The 22,122-nt window shown below is 42.1% G+C and overlaps 1 protein-coding gene and 1 long non-coding RNA gene across 2 annotated transcripts in view; one reads left to right on the top strand and one right to left on the bottom strand.

Annotated features, from left to right (window-relative positions):
- The first annotated feature begins 11,736 nt into the window (after positions 1–11,736).
- dll4 (delta-like 4 (Drosophila)) lies at positions 11,737–21,723 on the top strand. The gene is made up of 11 exons (XM_023430267.2): positions 11,737–12,197; positions 12,361–12,621; positions 12,987–13,044; positions 13,717–13,980; positions 16,053–16,113; positions 17,374–17,504; positions 17,717–17,886; positions 17,986–18,205; positions 18,718–19,459; positions 19,899–20,007; positions 20,503–21,723. The coding sequence occupies exons 1-11, from the start codon at positions 12,144–12,146 to the stop codon at positions 20,506–20,508; spliced, it is 2,076 nt and encodes a 691-aa protein (XP_023286035.1). The 5' UTR covers positions 11,737–12,143; the 3' UTR covers positions 20,509–21,723.
- Positions 18,255–22,122, bottom strand: part of LOC147817744 (uncharacterized) — a 7,530-nt gene continuing 3,662 nt past the window's right edge. The window contains exon 3 of the long non-coding RNA XR_015438723.1: positions 18,255–18,475. This is a non-coding gene — a long non-coding RNA (uncharacterized LOC147817744). The remainder of the gene's footprint in view (positions 18,476–22,122) is intronic.

Below are 22,122 nucleotides of genomic sequence, written 5' to 3'. Positions count from 1 at the left end.
CGCACAGCAATGGCTGGGTGAAATATCATATTCAAATATGTAAATGTTTCCATTTGGAAGAAAATCACTTGAATAACCCAGCAAGAGTCTTTGTTCTTTAACTCTGCAGCGAAATGTACATAAATATTCACCCTCCTTTTTTCTAACTCGTCCAAGAGAGCGGAGTTTGTAAACTAGTAAAAAGCACAAAATTAAGACATCAGCAGATAAGACGCCAGTCCAATAACCCAGTTCCAAGATGTCAAATAAATTGCTTTACCAAGATTAATTGTATCAACATGTGCAATTGCATGGCAACCAAAGGCAACAGAACAAATGCTGCATGTTGTTTATGAGATGTTTTTATTGCTTGACATGCAACCACATGAAAATAGGTACAAAGTAAATATCATGATACTCAAATGCAGTTACAGAAAATAGATTTTCATCATATATAACAATGCAGAATAGATTCTAACCTTGTATTTACATGCATTTTTCTTTTTCTTTGGGGTGTTTTGCAGCTTGTCACACGGTGAGATAAAAGCTGGTTAATTTACCGGGAAAGATGCAGAGTAATTTGGCCTGCAGCACGACTGTACAGTTAGATCAGAAGCCAGACTCAGACTACATTGGCCAAAGCAAAGATCCATCTGTCTGTTCCGTGCTGAGAGGAGCGTGTAGGGCATAGAGTGCACACACACACACACATACACACACCTCCCATCGCCAGCTGGATCAGAGAAAGCACCACTTGGGGAACAGTTGACACGCTGATCTCTTTAATGGTTACATCCTCCACACCCAGCACCCGAGACACTCAGACACACACGCCTTCATTAGTTTAAAACGACTGACAGAAAAAATACATATTGCAACATTCCTTCCTCCAGATTAAAAACATGAACAGCTCCCTCCTGCTCACACAAACACACACACATACACACACACACACATATATATACACTCTATCCTGTTAACCACCCCCACCTTCATGCAATCAGAGGCTCAGAATAGGAAGGAGGGAGAGGAAGCGGCCCTGTATTCACAGGCTGGGAACAAGGAGAAGGAAAAACAGCCGGAACCTGGAATTTACGGAGGAAAAAACAGCGGCCATCCAAAAATACCGCAGGACCATCTCCGCAGATAAACAGAAATATCATTACTCTCATCCTCCGGCTCAGGACAGTTTTCCTTACATACTTCCTTCGTCTCATCTTCCGCTCCTCAGCTCGGTTGCTGGCTACTCAGCATCGAGGAAACTTTCTCAAGAAGCGGGGCTTTTTGATATTTGCTCGTGCGATTGCTCCTCAGATCATTCTTCCCAGCCTTTCTTGGTCTTACACAGGTCAGGAAAGCACAAGGTCTAACTATGGGCCTCATTAGCTCCTGGACTAATCAGCGCTGAGTAGAGCGGCCGAGCCCCTCACTAGCAGACCAGACACCCAGACAGACACCCAGACAGACACCCAGACAGCGGTTCTCCCTTTTGCTAAGGGATGACTCCTATCTGATTTTTTTTATATTCTCATTTACAGTAACAGCTTTATATGGAGTGATGCAATTAGGTTTTGCATTGCATCATAATATCAGAAGCAGACGTCAAGACAGTTGAGAGCTGCAATCTTGTGTCAGCATGTAAGTGATGTGCATATGAAAAAAAAAGATGATGCTTGGGGTGTAAATCTTCATTAGAAAGGCTGGACCTTCCATTACACATCTAATAAATGCAAGTTTTAATTTTTCATTACGGTCAGCTCCTTTCATTAGATAGATGTTTAACAGGTTGTCAGCTCCAGTGGACAGCGCCATGACAGAGTCCTTCCTGTGGTTGAGGGTAGGGTTCACTGACCCTGAGGTCATTTCCTCTGACCTCTTCTTCCTAATTGATTCAATTTCCTAGCCATTGGTCTCCTATTAGGATGTTCTAATGGATCCATACCTCATGGGTCCAATATCCCATTCAATATTGCTTTCCTTTGTCTCCAAAAAAGGACAAATTTTCATGCTGTCCACTTGGGAGAACTGATTTTGTGTTACTAAGCTCTGTCATCCAATCCACAGGTGATGTCAGATAATTGCATATTTTCCTCCCTGTGAGTTTGCTGGCAACTATAACCTTTAAATGACAGACTTAACCTTTCAGTGACATGGTGGCGTCATCTGCTGAACTCAAGCAGAACGCGAGAGATGTGGGTCTGCACATGGAAAAAAAAAAAAGAGAATTTGTGGTGATTGGGTCATCTCTAGTTTACCTCCAGCTAAATGACAACATGCAGGAACAATGTCTTAAGTGAGAAATACACGCAGAAACTCTTAGAACTGTCCCAAGAGTTATATACAGTGTTCATATCCATGATATATGATCTATGTTCACAGCTGAAAACCTCCATCTCTGTAGTGGAATTAACAACAAAAAGACAAATGAAGCCACATCCATGGCAGTGGATTTACACCATACATATCTATGTGGTAGGGGTCATGTAGGACTTTAATATTAAAATATTTCATCTGCTCTACTGTACTGCAACTACAAATCTGTCACTGAGTCTTTTCTACTTAACTCCCTCAAATGCAAATTAATTTTATAAAAGATTAAGTACACAACTTATTACCATTGACAGCCTGTAATATTAGTTGTATAGAGATCAGCAGGAAACTAATATCAAGTATTATTGCCATAGTATAGAAAAAAGGACATACTAAATACAATGGGGTCCAAAAGTTGCATTTGATCATTTGCCCACCAAACCCTGTGTCATAACTTGCAGACAGGCCAGTGGCAGGCACCATGTGACCACTATTTTGCCTTCAGGCGTTGCCTGTGTTAGGCTCCAGGCTGACTGTCACACAAAACAGGCACCGGGTAGATAACAGAACTAACTGTTGCTTCAGTAGTATGCATATGTGGTTACTGTTCAATACTGCATTTTACACTGACATCTTGATGGTGAAAAACTTGATAAAGACGCACATCTTCATTATTCACACCAAGACATTCACACATTACCCTGTCTGTCACTGGTTGTCATGTCTGATGATGAAAATCTACCGAGTGAAACACAATGGAAACGTGTCAGATGGGTGTTCACATCCATAAACAACTTAACCCAAGTCAGACCCGTTTCTGTGTGCATGTAAACACTATATGACATCAGGGTAATTAAACTAGTTATGAGGACTCCAGATTGGTCTCCTTCTGTTTCTTCTGATGTCTGTTCATTTATTCAGCCACTTATTTGTCAGTACAGTACAGCCAGTACATTTGTTTATTTGTGCGAACACTCATCAAATTTGACAAAACTAATGGAGATAATACGTCTCACCACTGCAGTTGAGGATTGCTTAATATGGCCCGAGGCAAAGTGTTTCATTTTGACTCAAACCACACAGATCATATTCTGAAGTGCGGATGAGTGATTCATTTCATCATTACATTCCTGAATAGTATAAACTTTACATTTGATGGTTTCTATCAGGTCTGTGATCAGTATGACTGAAACATGTCTATATATAATATAGCAAACTAATAAAAGTCCACAGATGCAGATAATCCTCTATGAAAATAAGCTACATGAGCAAACCTTATCTGTTGTGCATTTGTTTGACAAAGACTGTAGACCACAGCAAATAAACTATTTAAATTTGCTTGTTCTGTCTCACTCCTGCTCTGTTGGCTCAAAGCCTGAAGTGGGCGAAAGATTTTCTGGGTTTTGTGGAATCTATACTTCGGGAGATTCTTTCGAGAAATAACAAAACCTAATGTTTGCTTAGATACACTGACTTAACAAACATTTCCAGAATTGTTGGTGAACTCTGTTTTGAGGTTAGGAGTGAAAAGAAATCTGTGACTTCAAGTGCGCCATGACCAGTTGCTGATGCAGCGATTCGTCCGATTGCGCTGTCCCGCTCTTACTTTGACTAAGTGGTGTCTTCATCTGCAGCAGTTTCTGTTTATTAGTGTTAGTGTTTGACATTTTCCCAACGCAGCGTCTTATTCAAACAAGCCTGCTCCCAGCACGCTGCTTTAATCACAAACTCCTCTTTTAAGGTAAATACAACTGGATAGCCTGTCAGATAGGCATTTCACAAAACTAAGTTTGTGGTTGTTAGGTATGGCATTTCAGACGTGTATGTGCATACACGCATGCACACGGTCATACGTGTTTGTGTGTGTGTGTGTTAGCCCCACTGAGAGCGTTATTACAAAGAGCCAATAGGAGAGAAGGACCACACTCTAGCACATCCTGTTTGACTTGACCTCAGAGGATATTCTCCTTTCCCAAGCAAACAAACCGCCGGGCTTTTGGATCGTACCAACGTCGGAGGGGAAGGGAGGGGACAGGAGCCGGGGGATGTCTCTGGTGGGGAATCAGTGGGTAGGACAGAGTTTTTGCAGCACAGAGAGGCAGAAGAGTAATGGCTTTGCCAAAAGAGCAGAGCAGGTTTAATCTCTGAAAAAACAGATGTGATAGGTGTGTTACGAAAACGTTGGTCACCAACACGGACTAAAGCTGAAAACACTTTCCATTGGCATTTCATCTTAGAGTGATCCAATAATAATAGACAGTATTTATGCATTTAAGCATGGAAGTGCATTCTTGTTGTTTGAGACCATTATGTGACACAAAAGTTCAAGGCTACACTTACTAGCCTCTCTGAGCTTTCATCCACATCTTACTGTCCTCCTCAGCAGACAAATTAATAGCACTGAACAGTGCCATTCAAAGCAAGAAACAGAAGACACTAAATATGGCACTAGGACTGCAAGTAATGATTATTTTCATTATCGATTAATCTGCTGATTCTCACTCAACTGATTTATCATTGTGTCTGAAAAATGCCAGTTATATATTCAAATGGCTTGTTTTATTCGACCAACACTCCAAACCCCAAAGATTTTCAGTTTACTGTCAGTTATGACAAAGAAGCAGCAAATCCTAAGATGTGAGAAGCTGGAACCAGTGAATGTTGAAAAATGACTAAATCAACTCTGAAAATAGTAAACTAATTGATTAATCAGCAAATTTTTGCAGGTCTAGATGAAACAGATCAATGGTGTGGCTCAACGAACAGCCCACAGAAAAGACACACATCTCAAAACCACCATTTCTGGGTGTTGGAAGTATTTGTGTCGATGGGATGTGTTAAGTCTACTTTAGGGCCACACCCTTCAAAACTGGACCCTAATTATAAACCCGCATTTTACCAAACTTCCTTTCATGATGTCACTCAGCCTGCTCCATCTGACACTATTGTATCACTGACATCCCAGCATTTGTTTTTGCTTTACATATTAAGCAGAGAGACGTGTCGTCCTCTGGCTGTATCTGATTAATCCATTATTTGGTTAAGTCGCTACAGCCCACTCCCTTCAGTCTCCCCACGGTGTTTTCCTCGGCTAACGGTGGGCCAGCTTGGTGCTGCTGCTGGGAGACTATTGGGATTAATGCTGCCGACTGACACTAATCTCATTGTGGTTAAGGCTTTGGAGAGACTGTGTACACCCACTTCACTCTCACTCCCAAACACTCGCATTTGTGACAACAATCCACTGGGACGTTTACGCCCGAGGAGGGATTTGGGTAGTGGGTTCTCTCATGCACTGCTCATCTTATGGGTGGTTTGATTTGATTTTTAAATGACAGATACAAATACACACATATGAATCATATCACTCCCGTATTATGTTTTTTATATTAAAACACCCAACTCAAGCAGTGGATTTTCCATTCACTGCATGTTAAACCTGTTCTCACTAACCTATGGTCTTTATCCTGGACTACATGCTTTGTGAATTCATTCTCAGCATTAATTATGATATATTATAATTATAGAGCCATATGAGTCCTTCCACTTATCTGAATGCATAATGATGGCTCTCTGTTCATGGAGAATGATATTCGATGCTTTTATGAACTTCAGGAACTGCTGTCACTATATTTAGCCTATATAGCCCGTGTTTCCATGGCTACAAGAGTAAAAGTGTAGCGAAGGCAGCAAACTCATACGATCTATACACTCTGACATCATGTCAGTAATCACAGCATGTGTGCCTGACATTTGGATCACTTCCACCTGGGTCCCATAACACAGACCCACCGAAATGTCATTAACTTACCCACATACTGCAGCCAATTTAAAGGGGCTTTCCAAAACTCTCTCAGTCCACTTTGACCATCATTTTCATAAAAGCCATACAGTTTCTATTTTTCCATTAAACATTAAGCTTCATTTGAATTCCTAAAAACTGGATAGTCTATTTAATATTCGCTACAATGAGAAGTGCTGCGTGCTTGGTTTGATTTTCATTATAAGTGACTCTTCAATTAGACTTCATTCCATTATGTATAGCTTTACTTTAGTTACTTACCACAACTACGCCTCAACTAAGACTGCTTTGATTCTTAGCTAACCTTTAACAAATTTGCATTATCAAACTAAAAAAATAACCTTTCTAAAATGTATCCACAGCCCATATAAATTCAGTAAAGTTGACCTCAACCGCCTCCAGATCATGATGTTCTCAGAAAAGGTGAGTTTTGATGACGATGGTGACGACACTTTCCCTGTGTGTCACAGCACGGCTAAACAACCCTGTTGGTTCATGTTGCCAGTGTACTTGTCAAAAGGCCAGGTCAGTGCTGGTACACTGTTGTTTGTAGTAAACACCAAAAAGTCAGAGAAAGGGAAGGAAAGTTCCAAAACAGTACATGGGGAGAACATTATCAAGGCAGAGGGATGAGATTTAAGAGGCATTGTGCTCCTAAATGTCAATGGGGAAAAAAAGAACTTGAGACTTCTTTCTTGTAACAGAAAGCTAGAAGCATGTTTTTCTATGTTCAAAAACAAAATAAAGACTTTCAGGTTGTAGGAGACTTTACAATGTTCGACTTCCACATTCATTTGGCTTTCATCAAAGAGACCAAGAAAACTTAACTGCTTGACCTCTGCGGGTCATTTCCTTCACTCGCAACTGCAGCAAATGAGAACTCCAGAGAGACTCAAATCTGACTTTCTTTTATGTGGGTCACCAGTGACTTCCTTAAGGGAGCTCTCTCAGGTGTGACTCTGAGGGACCCAGCGTACAGCCGAGAACTGAACCTGCACCCTGTGCCACTGAAGAGCAGGTCATAAATCCTCCTCTGGTCTTACTGCCGACGTCACTGTCAATCTGCTGCAACATATTGGCCTCCCTTCACTTAAATCAAGATTTATATTACTTTTACGATGAAGCCCAGCTGGACTTCAAACATAAGCTGCACTGAGGAGAGCAAATATGGATAGGGCCTCCTGATCAATATAACAGGTGGCACATCAGCCAGTTTAACAGGATCAGATAAATATGACTGACCACACAGACATGTAGTATATAGCACCAGCTCAGTCTGTTGTCATATAATGTGACTAAATCTGTTTCACCTAACGCACTTCTATTACTTTTCTGTAACATGTGTCCAAGTCATGTCTGCAGCTAAGACATGTAAAAACTGTCTAGGCTTTAAATGGATCCATGTGTTACCTGATAGGATCTGTTCCTTTCTTCTCCTGACTGTCTGCAGAACATGTTAAAGTTTTATTATGTCTACAGAAGCTGGTTATATAGATCTATAATGAAATCAAAGTAGCATGAAGAAACAGTGGTTTAAAAAAATTCTGTACTTAGAAATGAGGTCTTTCATTATATTTTGCTGTTAGATGTTATGTGTTATATTACTCATTTTAAGTTGCGTGAACAGTAGCTCTTGCTCTTGATTTTCAGATGACTCATAAAAAGCAGGTGATAAAACAGGAGGCTGATGTCATGGCGGCATTCTTGCTTCATATTTAATACAGCAGCATTCTTCACATTCCCTCGACAACAATAGATATTCTCGTGTCCGCTCCCCGACCAATCAACCGCAACTGTTTACACTTCCTTGTCAGAAGATCACAGTTTATTCATGAGAACGGGCCAGAATGGTGAGAACAGGAACTGTGGCTTTCTCCACAGCGGCCCTCAGATCCACAATCAACTGGAAAGGCATCCGTCAAGCCGGCAGAACAATCTGAAGCGGACCTGCAAACCCATGGGTTTTCTCTCTGAAGAAGCAGAGAGACGAGGGGGAAACAGATGAGACGTGAGACGAGATGCTTTCTTCGTCTTCCATGACACCCACGTACAAGCTTGTACTAACACACACATATGCAAACATCAAAGCTTTTGGACGAAGACTTGAGCATGAACTAAAGTCTGGTCAGTCAGACCCTGCTGTGTTGCTGGAAAGCAAAGAGCTTTGATGCAGCATCCTAATATATGCTGGGTCCCAGCTTGTGGTTTAGTGAATGGGTCCAAATAGCCTTGGTATGAGCTGCACAAGAGCACTTGGTTTGTTGTAGGCTCCAGTTACTGGCCTGGCATTGCATAAGAGTATGATAATACAAAGCTTTTTCAGGGAGGCATGTTATAAATAAAACCATAAAAAGCATTTGTTGACAGCAGCTTCAGCTCTCCCTCAGTTCCTCTTTTGTGTTCAACATGTGTTCAAATTCTATAAGTCGCTACTCACAGTTTTTCTGCCTTTTTCAATCTATTATTTTAATAAATGGCTCTCAATCCTTTACTATAAACCCTTTATATTTCTTTCTAACATAGTGTTTCAGTAAGAATGAACAGGCCCTTTACAGGTAAATCAATATGTGAGATGTGTGTCCAGTGCAAGCACTATAATAAAAGCAGAGACCATCTGACATTGACAGCATTATGATAAAGTATAGCCATTGTGTGTGCGGTTTGTTTCAGCTGTGTGGAAAACAACATACGGCTCACATGTCATTCACTAATCCTCACAGTGAAGAGAGTTTCGTGTTATCAGCTGCACTCACCTGCTAAACCTACTATAAACTGCAATTGCCACCCTTTTTATGGCAGGTTCGTGATAGCTGAACTGGAGACATATGGCTATAAAAGGAGATAAGCTAGGGTCATATTCACCATTAGAAACCATTACTGGCAGGAGAGGCGATGCAATAATGAGGGCAAACCTGGAATCACAGCTCAATTCACCCATCCAGGACAAACACATCAAGAGACAGACTGTCCCGATGCCTGTTTTCAGCATTGCCATTATTAATCTATGGGGAGGAGAATCAAAAACTGAAATCTGAAATATCATTTCATCAAATCACTGCAATGTCAACAAGTAACAGAATTAGCAGTCGAGGGCATATGGAAACAGAAAAGCGCTGCGTGGCACACATGGCTCGCCCAAGCCGATGCCATTGTGTCTCTGTGGACCCATCGGAGACACAACAGGTGTGTCAATATGACAAGCATTCAACCAATCCACTATGTCTGCCTCATATAAACACTGAATAAATATAGATGCTCTCCATTTTCACTCTCAGCAGCGGACAGCCACCATACGAAAACAACAGATGAAAGGCAAACATTCGGAGATCATGTAGAGTTCAAGGAGAAATCAAGGCAATCATTTTCCCTGGAGAAACAATGAATTGTGCATTAACTTTCTAAGCATAATATCATCCATTGATTTCTATACAATAAACATGAAGAGTTTGCTTGTCTGTTAAAAGGTTTTGTTGGAGGCACTAGTTTGTTTTTTTTTTCGAGGAAAGCTGTGTTAGCTTCCTGCACTGACTTGATTTTAACAGATTCCCAAAGTTATCAAAATTCAAAATTAGTCAGTGACACAACAGCAAAATGAGTGGATAGATTAGTGTTGATTCTGTCAATCTGATGATATTAATGTCACCACTTGGAGAACTATCATTGTATGCTATTTTGGAATATTATTAACATTAAAAATAGATGCACAATTGCACAGTTTATAGGCTTAACGCTAATAAAAATGACAGTGATATCCGATGCTTAGGTACTTATTCATGTCTTATTAATGACCTTTCTATCAAATATATTAGAGAAAGCCTTCTGTATCCTTAACGTGGCATAATTCTGTTTCTGCGTTGCATTAAGTTCTGTGATAATTCCAGCGTCTGCAATATGGGAAATAAAACATCCTTCTGAAAGTTATTACAGGATTACTGTAGCTCCTTTTTTCACAAATGCACAACTGATGCCAAACAGAATTTAGATGAACAGGTTGGAGAAAATTGGCTTGTCCCCTCCGTGAACAGACGATAGAAAACGGTGCGTCGGGCTGCCAGTCTCCCACCAGATGGTAAATGAGAGAGACACGGGCGATCGAATAACAAATACAACCAATCAGATTGTCAAAAACAACCCATGTTTAAGGGGAGAAACGGTAAGGAAATGCGTTTATTCGCCAAATATCCAAACAATTCATTCTCCTAACCAGAGATTATCAGTATTAATTTGTTTATGTGGAATTGCTTTGACTCTTAATTTCTTTAGGGACTTCCCTGTGGACTGTGCTGCTGATAATAATCTGTAAGTAAAATACAATTAATTAATTTGAGAGGGCATATACAGAGGGATTTGCTTAATTTGTAATCATAGGCTATGTGCTTTAGCAGCGTTATTACCCTTCATTATTAAGGAGTGTGTAAAGTTATTTTTTTTGTCGTGGCAAACTGAGGGAGGGAGGGAAAAATTGTCAGTTTATTAGTCCCGCGCATCACCACTGTCCATTTGAGGCCATCAAATTAAATCTTTCATCTCAGTGCGGGGAACCTCGCGGCGCGCGAGCACTGTGTCATTCTTATTAGCTCTTAAAGGCCACGAGGAAGAATAAACCAATTTTACGGATGCAGGAGATGTGTGGTGTGCGTGAGCGTCTGTGTGTGTGTGTGTGTGTGTGAGAGAGAGAGAGAGAGAGAGAGAGAGAGAGAGAGAGAGAGAGAGAGAGTCAATTTGCATACAGCTGAATAGTCATGTCTCCCTTCCCGCACATTACACCCGCATGAGGGCGAGAGAGGGACACGCGCCGCAACAATAGGACGCACGCTGCCACTAAACCGTAAAATGCATGGGTGGGCATGAAGGGGCACACGCCACCAACAAGATGAAACACCACCCGTGATAACATCGTAGTGGCAAAAATGGTAGGACATAATCATGGACCAGTGTATCCGTGCGTAAAAGTAAGCGAGAGGTGATGTATTTTTAAAGGTGTTGAGCAGAATTCGACAATAAAAATACATTTTGTGGGTTAATTTAAGATATTCTACGATTAAGATATTTGCTCTGGTATGTTATGGATCTCATGTGTTTATAAAAAAAAAAAGAAAACTAACGAAAATTAATTTCAACGAATAAAATAAAATAAAATGTTTCCTTTAATCGCATTTTTAGTTTCACTATTCGTGATACAGCCCGAGGGAGAGACACCTATGACCCCAGTGAGAGCAGACGGTCTGAGAGGAAATAGTGCGCTCTGCTCCAAAAACTGCAGTGGGAGCTAATTAGGCGAGCAATTGAGTGGAACCAAGGGCAAACGGGTGCAAGGAGTAAGACAGTGATTGAACTAAATTCCTTCTTTCTGTTCCCGAAGTTTCGGCTCTCCTTCATTGTCCTTACTCACTGTCCATAATGTGTGAATGTGTGTCCTGCGTATTGTGCGCTAAAAATAAGTCAACAGATGTTGGGGCTTGTTAATAATCGCCCAGTAACCATGGTGGTCAGTCAGCACAGTGCCAGTGAGTATTAAATCTGGATAATTGTTGTTGGGCTGGAAGGGAAGGGGGTTGAGTGGGCGGTGTCAGTGCGGTGACTGACGGTTTATGTAATGAGCAGCGCAGTGCAAGTCTATATATTCGGGAGGAGACACACAACAGTTCATTCACTAGTATTAAGACGAGTGATGAACATCCGTGGCGCAGTGACGCACCAAGTTCAGCACCAAAACAAGCTCTGAGCCGCGCACACACAGCGGAGTGACCATTGTGGAGTACAACAGCGTGCAAGGAGAGGACGCCTGCTGACAGACAGACAGAAGCACGGCTGTGGATATTAGTCTTCCCTCACCTTTGGATAACTTGGAGATTGGAAGCGCTTTCTCTGGACGCTTTTGACGCACAGCAACAAGGAGCTACGGGAGAACTCCCCGGGAGTGAATAAGGATTTATATTTGCTTTAGAGATTTTCTTTGTACATTTGTTTACCTCGGTGTAAATACTTTGGAATAGGGAGGTTTTGCTGCTTTATTGGTTGGTGACGCGGCTGCCCTGGAGAAGCGAGAAGGATGGCAGCCTGGTTCACCTTTACCATCGCATTCAGCACCACGTTGATAACACAGGTATGAAGGAGGATAATACATCTCCCCGGTGGTCCTGAGACCTCCGCGAAAACAGATGGGGAGCCAGATGTTTTAGATGTTTGTTTTTTGTTTTGTTTTTTAAGAAATAAGCTAAATGTAACCGTGCCGACGTTCTCTTAAATGATATTTCCTTCTCTTTTAGGTATTTGGATCCGGTGTTTTTGAGCTTGATCTTCACGAATTTAAAAATCACAAAGGTTTGCTGGCAAACGGGAACGCATGCAAACCCAACTGCAGGACTTATTTTACAATTTGCTTGAAGAACTACCAGGCTGTGGTCTCGCCAGGTGACTGCATCTTTGGAAGTACAATGACACCAGTGCTGGGGACAAACTCTTTCAGCGCCAAGGACAGTGGCACTTTACCTAGACCGATTCAAATACCGTTCAACTTTGGATGGCCGGTAAGAGCAGTGGAGCTGCGCATCCACTTTGTTTATTTTATTCCAGCGACCGCTATTGTGTTGTTTTCAGGGAACTGCTATGCATTTTGGGAGCGCAGAGGTTATTGGTCAGCTCATCTAATCCATATCATTAGGTAATACTCTGTGGACAAACAGATTGGACTGCTACGACGTCTTTCATTTCAAAATCCAGAAGGCCATGCAATGATCACTGTAGCACATGTCTTCATGCAGCCTTTAGTGGAACTGATATGGCTGTTTGAAACAATCAGGCAAATACAAGCAAAAAGAAAAGATGAAAGCTTCTCTTCTTGAATGATGAAAGTAATTTGGATACTAATTATCTACATGTGTTTTCTCCTTAGGGGTCATTTTCATTAATAATCGAAGCCTGGCATTCACCTTATGGAAATCTACCTGTAGGTAAGTGCAACATTTTTTACCACAGGAGGGAGCTCTGTCTGTACATTTAACACATGAGGCTCTCCAACTAGTTCACCATTTTTGCTCAAATACATGCACAAAAAAAATCAGAGATTGGGCTGTTAAATGCACCTTAGTCATTCAACATGTCCCCCTCCACCTCTGGTTAATTGTTCATAATTTCACACATTTTCACGCCTATTCAGTCCTTTGTTATGAACTTCAGAACACCTTTTTCATTCTTATACCCAATACAATTGAACTTCCTCTGGTTTATTTTTGGCGTGGGAAAGAGCTGTGGGCTTTGGTGAGAATACACAGTGCCTGCCAAAAACCCCTGACTACATCTTCCTGTATTTTACACCTTACTCTGTTCCGCCCTTTGGAAGAGGGGACTGGGCCTGGGAATGTTTTTGCTGACGGAAAGAAAGAGGAAATTTCAACCTGAGTTTATCTTTCATCTAAGCTGTATGGGATTTGATAAGGGATGCAGCTTGGTACTGGGCAGATTATTAAAGCGAAAGTGGATGACTTTTGAACCCACAGCCATTTATGATGCAGTTCTTGACATAAAATCATAACCATACCAGGACATAAACAGGTTCCTAACTTAGATATCCTACATTAATTCTGGCTCCCCCTCCTTGTCTTGTTTTTTTTTTCCTCTTTCAGATACCAACAACCCAGACCTTTTGATTAGCTTTTTTGCCATCCAAAGACAAATGGGTGTAGGGACTGATTGGTCCCAGGATACGCAGATGGCAAAGCAGACAGAGCTCAGGTATTCGTACCGGTTCATCTGCAACGAAAGTTACTACGGCGAAAGTTGTTCCAAAAAATGCACGCCGAGGGACGACCGATTTGGCCACTACACCTGCACCCGAGATGGACAGTTATCCTGTCTGCCTGGATGGAAGGGGAAATACTGTGAAGAACGTAAGATATCAACAAAATATCTACTATTATTCACATCTGGCTGTTTATCAGCAGTTTGGTCTTGATGTCTTTTAGTGTTTCTGTCTGTTGACAGAATGTAGTTCAGTGTTGCTCTGAGCGCGTGTCTGTGTATTCTCTAACACGTTGGGGGCATGCAGATGTTTGCAAATGAGTCATAAATAATGGAATCTGTTTTGGCCTAGCTTTGGAGCTCGATACAACAAGAACCCCTTGTAGGGTTTAGTGGCCAATCCTTACCTTAAAAGAGCTGTTACTTATGCAAGGTCCTGATGATCCTGTGTCCCCATGGTGTGTGACCTTTAACCTTCAATGTCACAGTTTGTGCCTAAAAAGAGAAAAGATCTGTGAGCATGCACGAGTTACACATATCAGTAGTTAAAATGGAAGTTGTGTAAAACATAAGTCGACATCATTAAAGCCACAAGATGTTGAACAGTATAACAAGACATGATGTAATGATATCTGGCAAGTGTGACAGGCAATTTTGGTGCATAATGTATTTTTCAGAGATATTTGCCTCATATAATTAGTGTTCATATAATTCTGATGTGTAATTGCTTGTGGGTTTGTGAACACTCATTGAATATGGGTTGAGGGACAGACAGCTTAGCATGACAACAGGCACATTATACTTGTGCAAACCCACTTGGCGAAATCATAGACCAACCCTCCCATGTTTTTGGACAGCTCTGAATGGGCCTATGAGGAGGCCGGATGCCATTTGGCTCCACAACAACCAAGGGCCCTTTTCACCAAAACAAATTAATCAAAGAGTAGATTGGAAGGAGGCACCATGAGAGTAATAGTTCCCATGTGCTGGATATGTGACCACATGGGTGACAGCGGATCTGTCATCCATGTCACTTGGTGGTGAAAGAGAAATTGGCATGTGCTATTTTGATTGTGGCGCCAAATTCTAACCAGATGGGCTCACGTGTTGCAATTACAGACACATCAATCGTCGGTGACTACAGAAAATATACATGAGAAAGATAGATGGGGCATCTTTCAGACACTATAATTTCCCGTCTCTCTCACACTGCCATACATCAGTTTAAACAAGCCTTGTCATTTGGGCCTTGTAGGCGATACATGTTGGAGGGCTTAAGCACAATGCAACAGAAACACATTTTAAATTCTAGATAAACATAGTAGCCTAACAGTAGTCAAAATTATGCCAATTAAATTGGAAACAAATGGCTAATTAGCACAGCTGTAAAGCATAAATGACACACAGGTGTGCATTTTTACCTGACATTTTGTTTTGCGTCACAAACAATTAAGACCTAACAACTTGTTTTTCTATTTTTTTTTTTTTTTTTTTTTTACATAAATATTTTTGAAAGTACTGTACCGCGCGTGCCCGGTAACATAATCCGCAGGCGGGGGGCGCGCGGGCACTGATAGGAGGAGCCCGGCCGACTGCACGCGCCAAGGTTAATCGCGGCATTATTATCCGCCACGCGCCACCGATGTTTAGTCCCTTCCATTGTTGGGCGCGCGGTAGTAGCAGCTGCAAATATGGTTCTGGCAGACCACAAACAACAATAGTGACAGCTGTCTGCTATTGAGAGCAAGCATCTGTTCTGGACTAAACCGGCCGCTTACCGTCACTCGCCTGATATGTTGCCCTGCGAATCACTGTCATGCAACCGGTACACTTTAAAACAGGACAAACAAACCCCTCAACCGATTTTCCCCCACGCGGCAGCTGGGGGCGTGGCGGACAGGTTTAGATCAAATGATCAAATGACTTCTGAGGAAAGTTGAGACGGATCGAGGCCTCATGTACTTCAACACGCAGGCTCACGGTTTGCTATTTCAAGAGAATGAGGGCTCTGTAGCCTTGGTTGTTGTAATGAGGGGCTTCCACTGTGTTATTGTAAGGCTTTTAGCGGCTATAGACTTACAGTCTTTAATATGATGTCATTTTTTAAGTTGTGAAAATGTTACTTACCATTTAGTACTTGATATGTAGTAGTAGTATGTAGCACATTTATGCGAAAACAGCAGCAGACTTATGTGTGTTTGTGTTTTTCTCTCTGCTTTAGCTATCTGTCTGGAGGGCTGCAGCGAGAGGAATGGAAACTGCTCCAGACCTGGCGAGTGTGTGTAAGTATTTAGAATTAAGAAGTATTGAAATAAGTGTGGAAACAGTGTGAGTTATATTCATGTGAAGTGGTTCTCTAAACTCCATTTTCAAGTTCTCATACAAATCATGTAAGTACAACTAATCAGAGCGGGATATTTCATAATTTGAAGATTCACATCAGCTATTCTTACACCCATATAATTCACTCAAAGAGGCTGAAATTCACTAAATCAACAAAACCTCAGTCCGTGCTCTCGTCTCCCTGCATCACTCACCAACATATCTGTCTCCCATGTTCCCTTCTTGTCACTAGCTTTTCTCATTCACTCACTCACCAGCAAAGATAATTCACACACACACTCACTCACTCACTCACCCACTCGCTGTGAGAAAGTCCTCCTGAATCCGATTTTGCCCTCTTTTTTAGACACAAATCCACTGTTCCCACCGCTAAAACGGACCCAAATCTAGGTTAAACCTTTCAGATACCCAACACCATAAAGCTGCTCCCATGCCTCTGCTCACTCAGCAGAAAAAGTTGGAACCTTAAAAGTGCATCTTAAGTCCCACAATCTCTCAGTTTGACAAGATTGCTGCACACTATGCTGAGAAATGGATATTCATGGGAAACATAAGGGAAAAACCGTTGACTGTTGGCTTGATGCCAAAAATCTTTGCAGCAATATTTCACATTTGTATTATCATATTATTATTTATCCTTATGTTGTGCATACCTCTTTGATCATTTGACCTTCAACATTGGCCTCTGTTTGTTTTGATGTTTCTGCATTCACATTGTAATGTAGACAGTGCAATATTATTATTCATTAGAACAATGTTGTCTGTAATTAGTGATGTAACAAGGTTGTGGAAAAGTTGCCAGTGTCTTTGGATCATTTCACACTCCACTTGTCGTGTGCGTTCTGAAAAAAGCTCCACTGCTGTAGGATGTCACTTTTAGCCCCATGTGTAGCAGACTTTGAATTTTTTTCAATTGCTGTGATGGATTTATATGAGAATTTAATGATTGTATCCGACTGTGGTGAAGCTATTAATGTCGTTTTACATGATTAACTACCGATTTCTTGATGTGATAACCACTTAATTCATGACAGGCCTACAAGGCATAGTTGTCTGCTCTCATTTCAAAGAAATTAACCGAGTATATGTTTAATAGAATTGAAATTGACCAGTTTTAAGTGCCAAATTCAGATATGCTATTACAAGACCAATGACATGAATAAGTGATTAATCAACGATCATATTTTGTCATTTTGCAGATGCAGAGATGGCTGGCAAGGCACATTCTGTGACGAGTGTAAGAAGTACCCAGCCTGTAAGCACGGCACCTGCCAGCTGCCATGGCAGTGCAACTGTCAGGAAGGCTGGGGAGGCCTATTATGTGACCAAGGTACACCAGACGACTTGGACCACTGCTGTTGTTCCTTTTTAAAAGATCTTCTCATATTACTTGTACACTGTTTTCAGTTGAATTAACTTGAAAGCATTAGTAAATTAGGTTTTCTCTGAAGTGTTCCGTTCATAGCTTTATACACATCCGGAGTAAATAGTTTTATTTTCCCCCTGCAGGCTCCTGTAAACAAACCCTCTTCTCTCCCCCAGACTTAAACTTCTGCACCCATCACCATCCTTGCGTGAATGGCGCCACCTGTATGAACACAGGCCAGGGAAGCTACACATGTACATGCCTGCCGGGTTTCACAGGGGTCAAGTGTGAGCTGGAGATGCAGGAGTGTGACAGCAACCCCTGCAGGAACGGAGGGTTATGCACAGTAAGTTGGAGACAAAACAACAGATTGATAAGATATGTATGTTTTTATATTCACAGATTTTATTTTTGACTGTCTGACTCTCTTTCTGTTTCCCCCCAGAATTTGGAAAGTGGCTACATGTGCAGATGTCCCCAAGGTTTCGAGGGCTCCCACTGTGAACACAGCCTGCTGACCTGCGCCGATGTCCCCTGCTTCCACAGTGGTAAATGCTGGGAGAAGGACAATGGCCGCAGCTACATGTGCGAGTGTCCCCGGGGCTACACTGGACTCAACTGTGAGAAGAGAGTGGACAAGTGCACGTCGCTTCCCTGTGCTAATGGTACGGTCTTCCTCCCCTCTTTGCCCCCCCTTTCTGAACTTCCCCTCACTCTTTCTCCCCCCTTCGAATTCCTGCAACTGGAAGCAGTGTGGAACAACAGGAATTGGTGGGAACTTGGTGTCTATTGTCCTCCATATAAACACTCGGCAGCTCAGAGCAGCAGCTTGTAAATGTCACCACAGCTCACTGTGGTTGTTGATGAAAGGGGACAAATTTCCAGCGTAGCTCGATTTCTGTCTTCTTGTAAACATGGAGGGCTCTGGGATTGTTCTGTGTTGGGAGAACAATACATGTATAAGTACACAATACACATACAAAGTGCTGTGGTCACACTGGATTTGATGGAGATGTGTGAACTGAAGGGGCCTCATGGATAGATTTATGGAGATCGTGTTCTTTCGGATTTTGAAATGCCTTGATGTTGCAATGCCTGTGCCTTTTAGAAAGCTTTTCAACCTCACACAGAAAAAGTACTTGTTGATACCAACTGTCCACCTCCTCTTCTTCTGCAGGTGGTCTGTGTCTGATCCACGGTGGCATGCGTGCGTGTAGCTGCCGCGCGGGATTTACCGGCCAGCGTTGTGAAATCAACATCAATGAGTGCGCCGGGAACCCCTGCCTCAACGGCGGCACCTGCCGAGACCGAATCAACGACTACACCTGCGCCTGTCCTTCAGGTTACAGCGGGCGAAACTGCGACAGAGTCCTGGATGAGTGTTCCCTTCACCCTTGCCTCAACGGGGGTATATGCACTGGGGGCGATGGGCCGGGCAAACCTCCTGCTACCTGCATCTGCCCCTCTGGCTTCACTGGGCTTCGCTGCGAGTTCTTCGCCGCCGTCACTTCTCCCGTGACCGATGAAGGGATTCAAGATGGCTTCCAGTGGGCGGCGGTCTCTCTGGCCGTGGGGCTGGTGGCACTGCTTGTGCTGTTGTGTATGGTGGGCCTGGCTTTGAGGCACATCCACAGGCAGGCCCAAAGGGAGAGAGGAGACACAGAGACTATGAACAACCTGTCGAATTTTCAGCGGGATAACCTGATCCCAGCGTCGCAGCTGAAAAACACCAACCAGAAAAAAATCGGCCTGGAGGTGGACTGTGATTCAGAGAAATCGAACTTTATCCATAAAAACTATCACTTGGACTCTTACAACTCTAAATCAAAGGAGTTCAAGGATGAAAAATCACAAGAGGATAAAAGTCTTATTTATGACAAGTGTTTAGAAGATAAAATGCCCTTGAGTAGAATGTACAGGTAAGAGGAACCATTTTTACATTTGATCTTATATTATATCACCATATCACCCCCCCCCCATTTCACTAACAGACTCTCATCTTGGCTGTGATAGCAAAGATAGGAATGTGTTTTAAGTACTAGGAAATTTCCATAGGTCTCCTGTCTTAAGTTCATACACTAGTGTATACATGGAGCCCTGCTGTTAATGAGAGCTCTCACTCACGCAATGCCACGGTTTAGTTGTTTGAACCCAACAATGAGCCCCAGTTGTGTTTTCCAAACTTGGAAACCATCCATTGTTCTTCATTCATGTTGAGTTTACGTATATTTGACAATTGCTCTGCTACAAAACGCCCCTGTCCTTTCTGCCGCCTCACTATATACGTGTATGTCTAATGCATAGCGCTGCCATGTGCTTCTCGTTTGAGTTAACACAAAGTGTGATTTGTGTTTGCAGTGAAAAGCCAGAGTGTAGGATATCAACAATATGTTCCTCGAGAGACTCCATGTACCAGTCGGTATTTGTTATAGCAGAGGAAAGGAGGGAATGCGTCATAGCAACTGAGGTAAGCCAAAACAATCACTTCTTCATCAGCATTTCCGCAGATCGCCCATTTGAAATGCATCATTTCGTCCCAAGTGCTCTATCCCTCACTGGTGCACCAACATTTATGACGGGGGATGATGCTATTTCTAGAAAGACTGTGGTGTGATATTTGGACCCGAGCTTGGGATAGCCCAATCAACTGCATTACTGGTTTCTGTGAATTACACTGGCTGTTCTTTATCTTGGCCGTGTGATGACCTAGAGTTAGAGTTTAGACTGATTCCTCACACATGTTTGGCTCCACTTGGTCTCCAAGGTGCTATGTTTTACTGCTGTGGCAATTAGAGGAATTTTTAAGATGTTATTTCCAAGCAAAATATAATGGTGATACTGGAGCATGTGAGCTCTAACAGTTCAAAAGGCGATGTAAAAAAAGCTTATGGGTTTTCAGCAGCAGGATCATTGTGTTACTTTGTATTTTAACATAAGTTTTTCCTCCCTTTTTTTCCCACAGGTATAAACTGTGAGGGGTCTGAAAGCAAAGGGGACGAGGAAGAAGACACAATCGAGGCAGAATATAACATTCTGGATTGTTTACAAATGCTGAGAAGAGACTGGAGATTGTTTTAGATGTCCACTGCTGCTCTGGAACACTTGAGAACTGGAGAGGGAAGAAACCTCTGCTCTGCAACAAAAGAACAGAACTGAGAAACTTTATGTTGACCGAGTGTTTGTATGCAAAACATGTACAGTGAAGGACCTCTCTTAGTTGTGACAATGGTTAAATGGACTGGCGAAAAGACTGACAACACGAGGTGTGAAGACTGACAGAGCATCGGTAAAATATTAATTTAAAATTGCAGCCATCCTGGACAGTAAAAGGAGGCGCAGGTGGATCATTGCCCCTCGTATCTGACCCGGCCTTGTGTGATAATCATGATGACTTTGACAGCCAACCAATCAGTTAAAAAGGTGCCTAAGATGTGACCCCTCCAAATCCCTACACCCCCCCTGTCCCACACTCACTCCTGCCAGCTTCGCCTGCTATGCAAGACTCAGGGTCGAGACGAGTGAACTCACCCACCGTCACAATCCAACCTCACAAACACTGAGAGTTCTGAATGTCTGAAACTAATCTTCAACTGTCAATCACGTGAAAATGACTGGTTGGACTTTTCCACACAATGGTGAAGATTGTATGCAGCCCAAATTCACTAGAAGCCTTAAAAGAGGGGGTTTGAATGCTAAATTTGTGCCCTTGTCTGTTCTTGGATCATTTGCACTACAAAAAAGAAGAAAAAAAACTGGGGGGGAATACTTTTTAATCAACAGCGATTTGAAGAGAAAACCACAGGAGTGCAAAAGTCAGTGCTGTGCCAGCAAGATCCAAGAGAAAGGAAAAGTGCATAGAAAAATGTTTCTATGCAACCCAACTGAGGAAAACAAAGAGAAAAGACTGTCACGCCACTGCCTGCCTATAATAAATTTCAGAAATACAGAACCAATAATGTAATTTTTTTAAATGATTATTTCCAGAGTTTAATTTAAATATGACACACTGCTCTTTATATGTTTTATAATATTATTTTGTATATAATGCATATTTATAAGGACCAAACTTCTGAAGAATAAAACTTCCTTGGAAACTGTTTTTAATTTGATGTCAGTAAATGGAAAAGGAAATTATTTTTGAGGTGTTTTTAAATAATGAAAATGAGTACAAATGATGATCAAATGTGTCTTGTATTTCTTTTATCTAGATTTGATTTAAGGGGAGCTGAAGTGCTGAAGCTTAAAAATGATATCCTGTACGACATATTGCACAGCCAGGCCTCTCCAGTTGTGAGCAGGTTTATGAATATGAAATCCAGCTGCTTTTCCTACATTCACACAACATCAAAAGTGATGTGTTGGACTTTATGTAGAAACATAAAGCTCCCTGACTGCAGCATCACTACCTCGAGTAATTCCTGGAAACGCCTTTGGCTCCCACTCCATTCACCCACCCCTCATCCTCTCTCCGGCCCTAAATTGGTTTGAAATTCAAATCCGTTTCCACGGATACCACCCCCTCAAGCTGGAAATGGTGAAACAAAGCCAGGCACAGGGCAAAGGGGAACGCCCCCCCCACCCC

This window comes from Seriola lalandi, unplaced genomic scaffold (genome assembly GCF_002814215.2).
Source record: "Seriola lalandi dorsalis isolate HSWRI2012SDOR001 ecotype SW California unplaced genomic scaffold, Sedor1 jcf7180002054901, whole genome shotgun sequence".
Classification (NCBI taxonomy): domain Eukaryota; kingdom Metazoa; phylum Chordata; class Actinopteri; order Carangiformes; family Carangidae; genus Seriola; species Seriola lalandi.
This window is presented reverse-complemented; position numbering and strand designations above follow the sequence as displayed.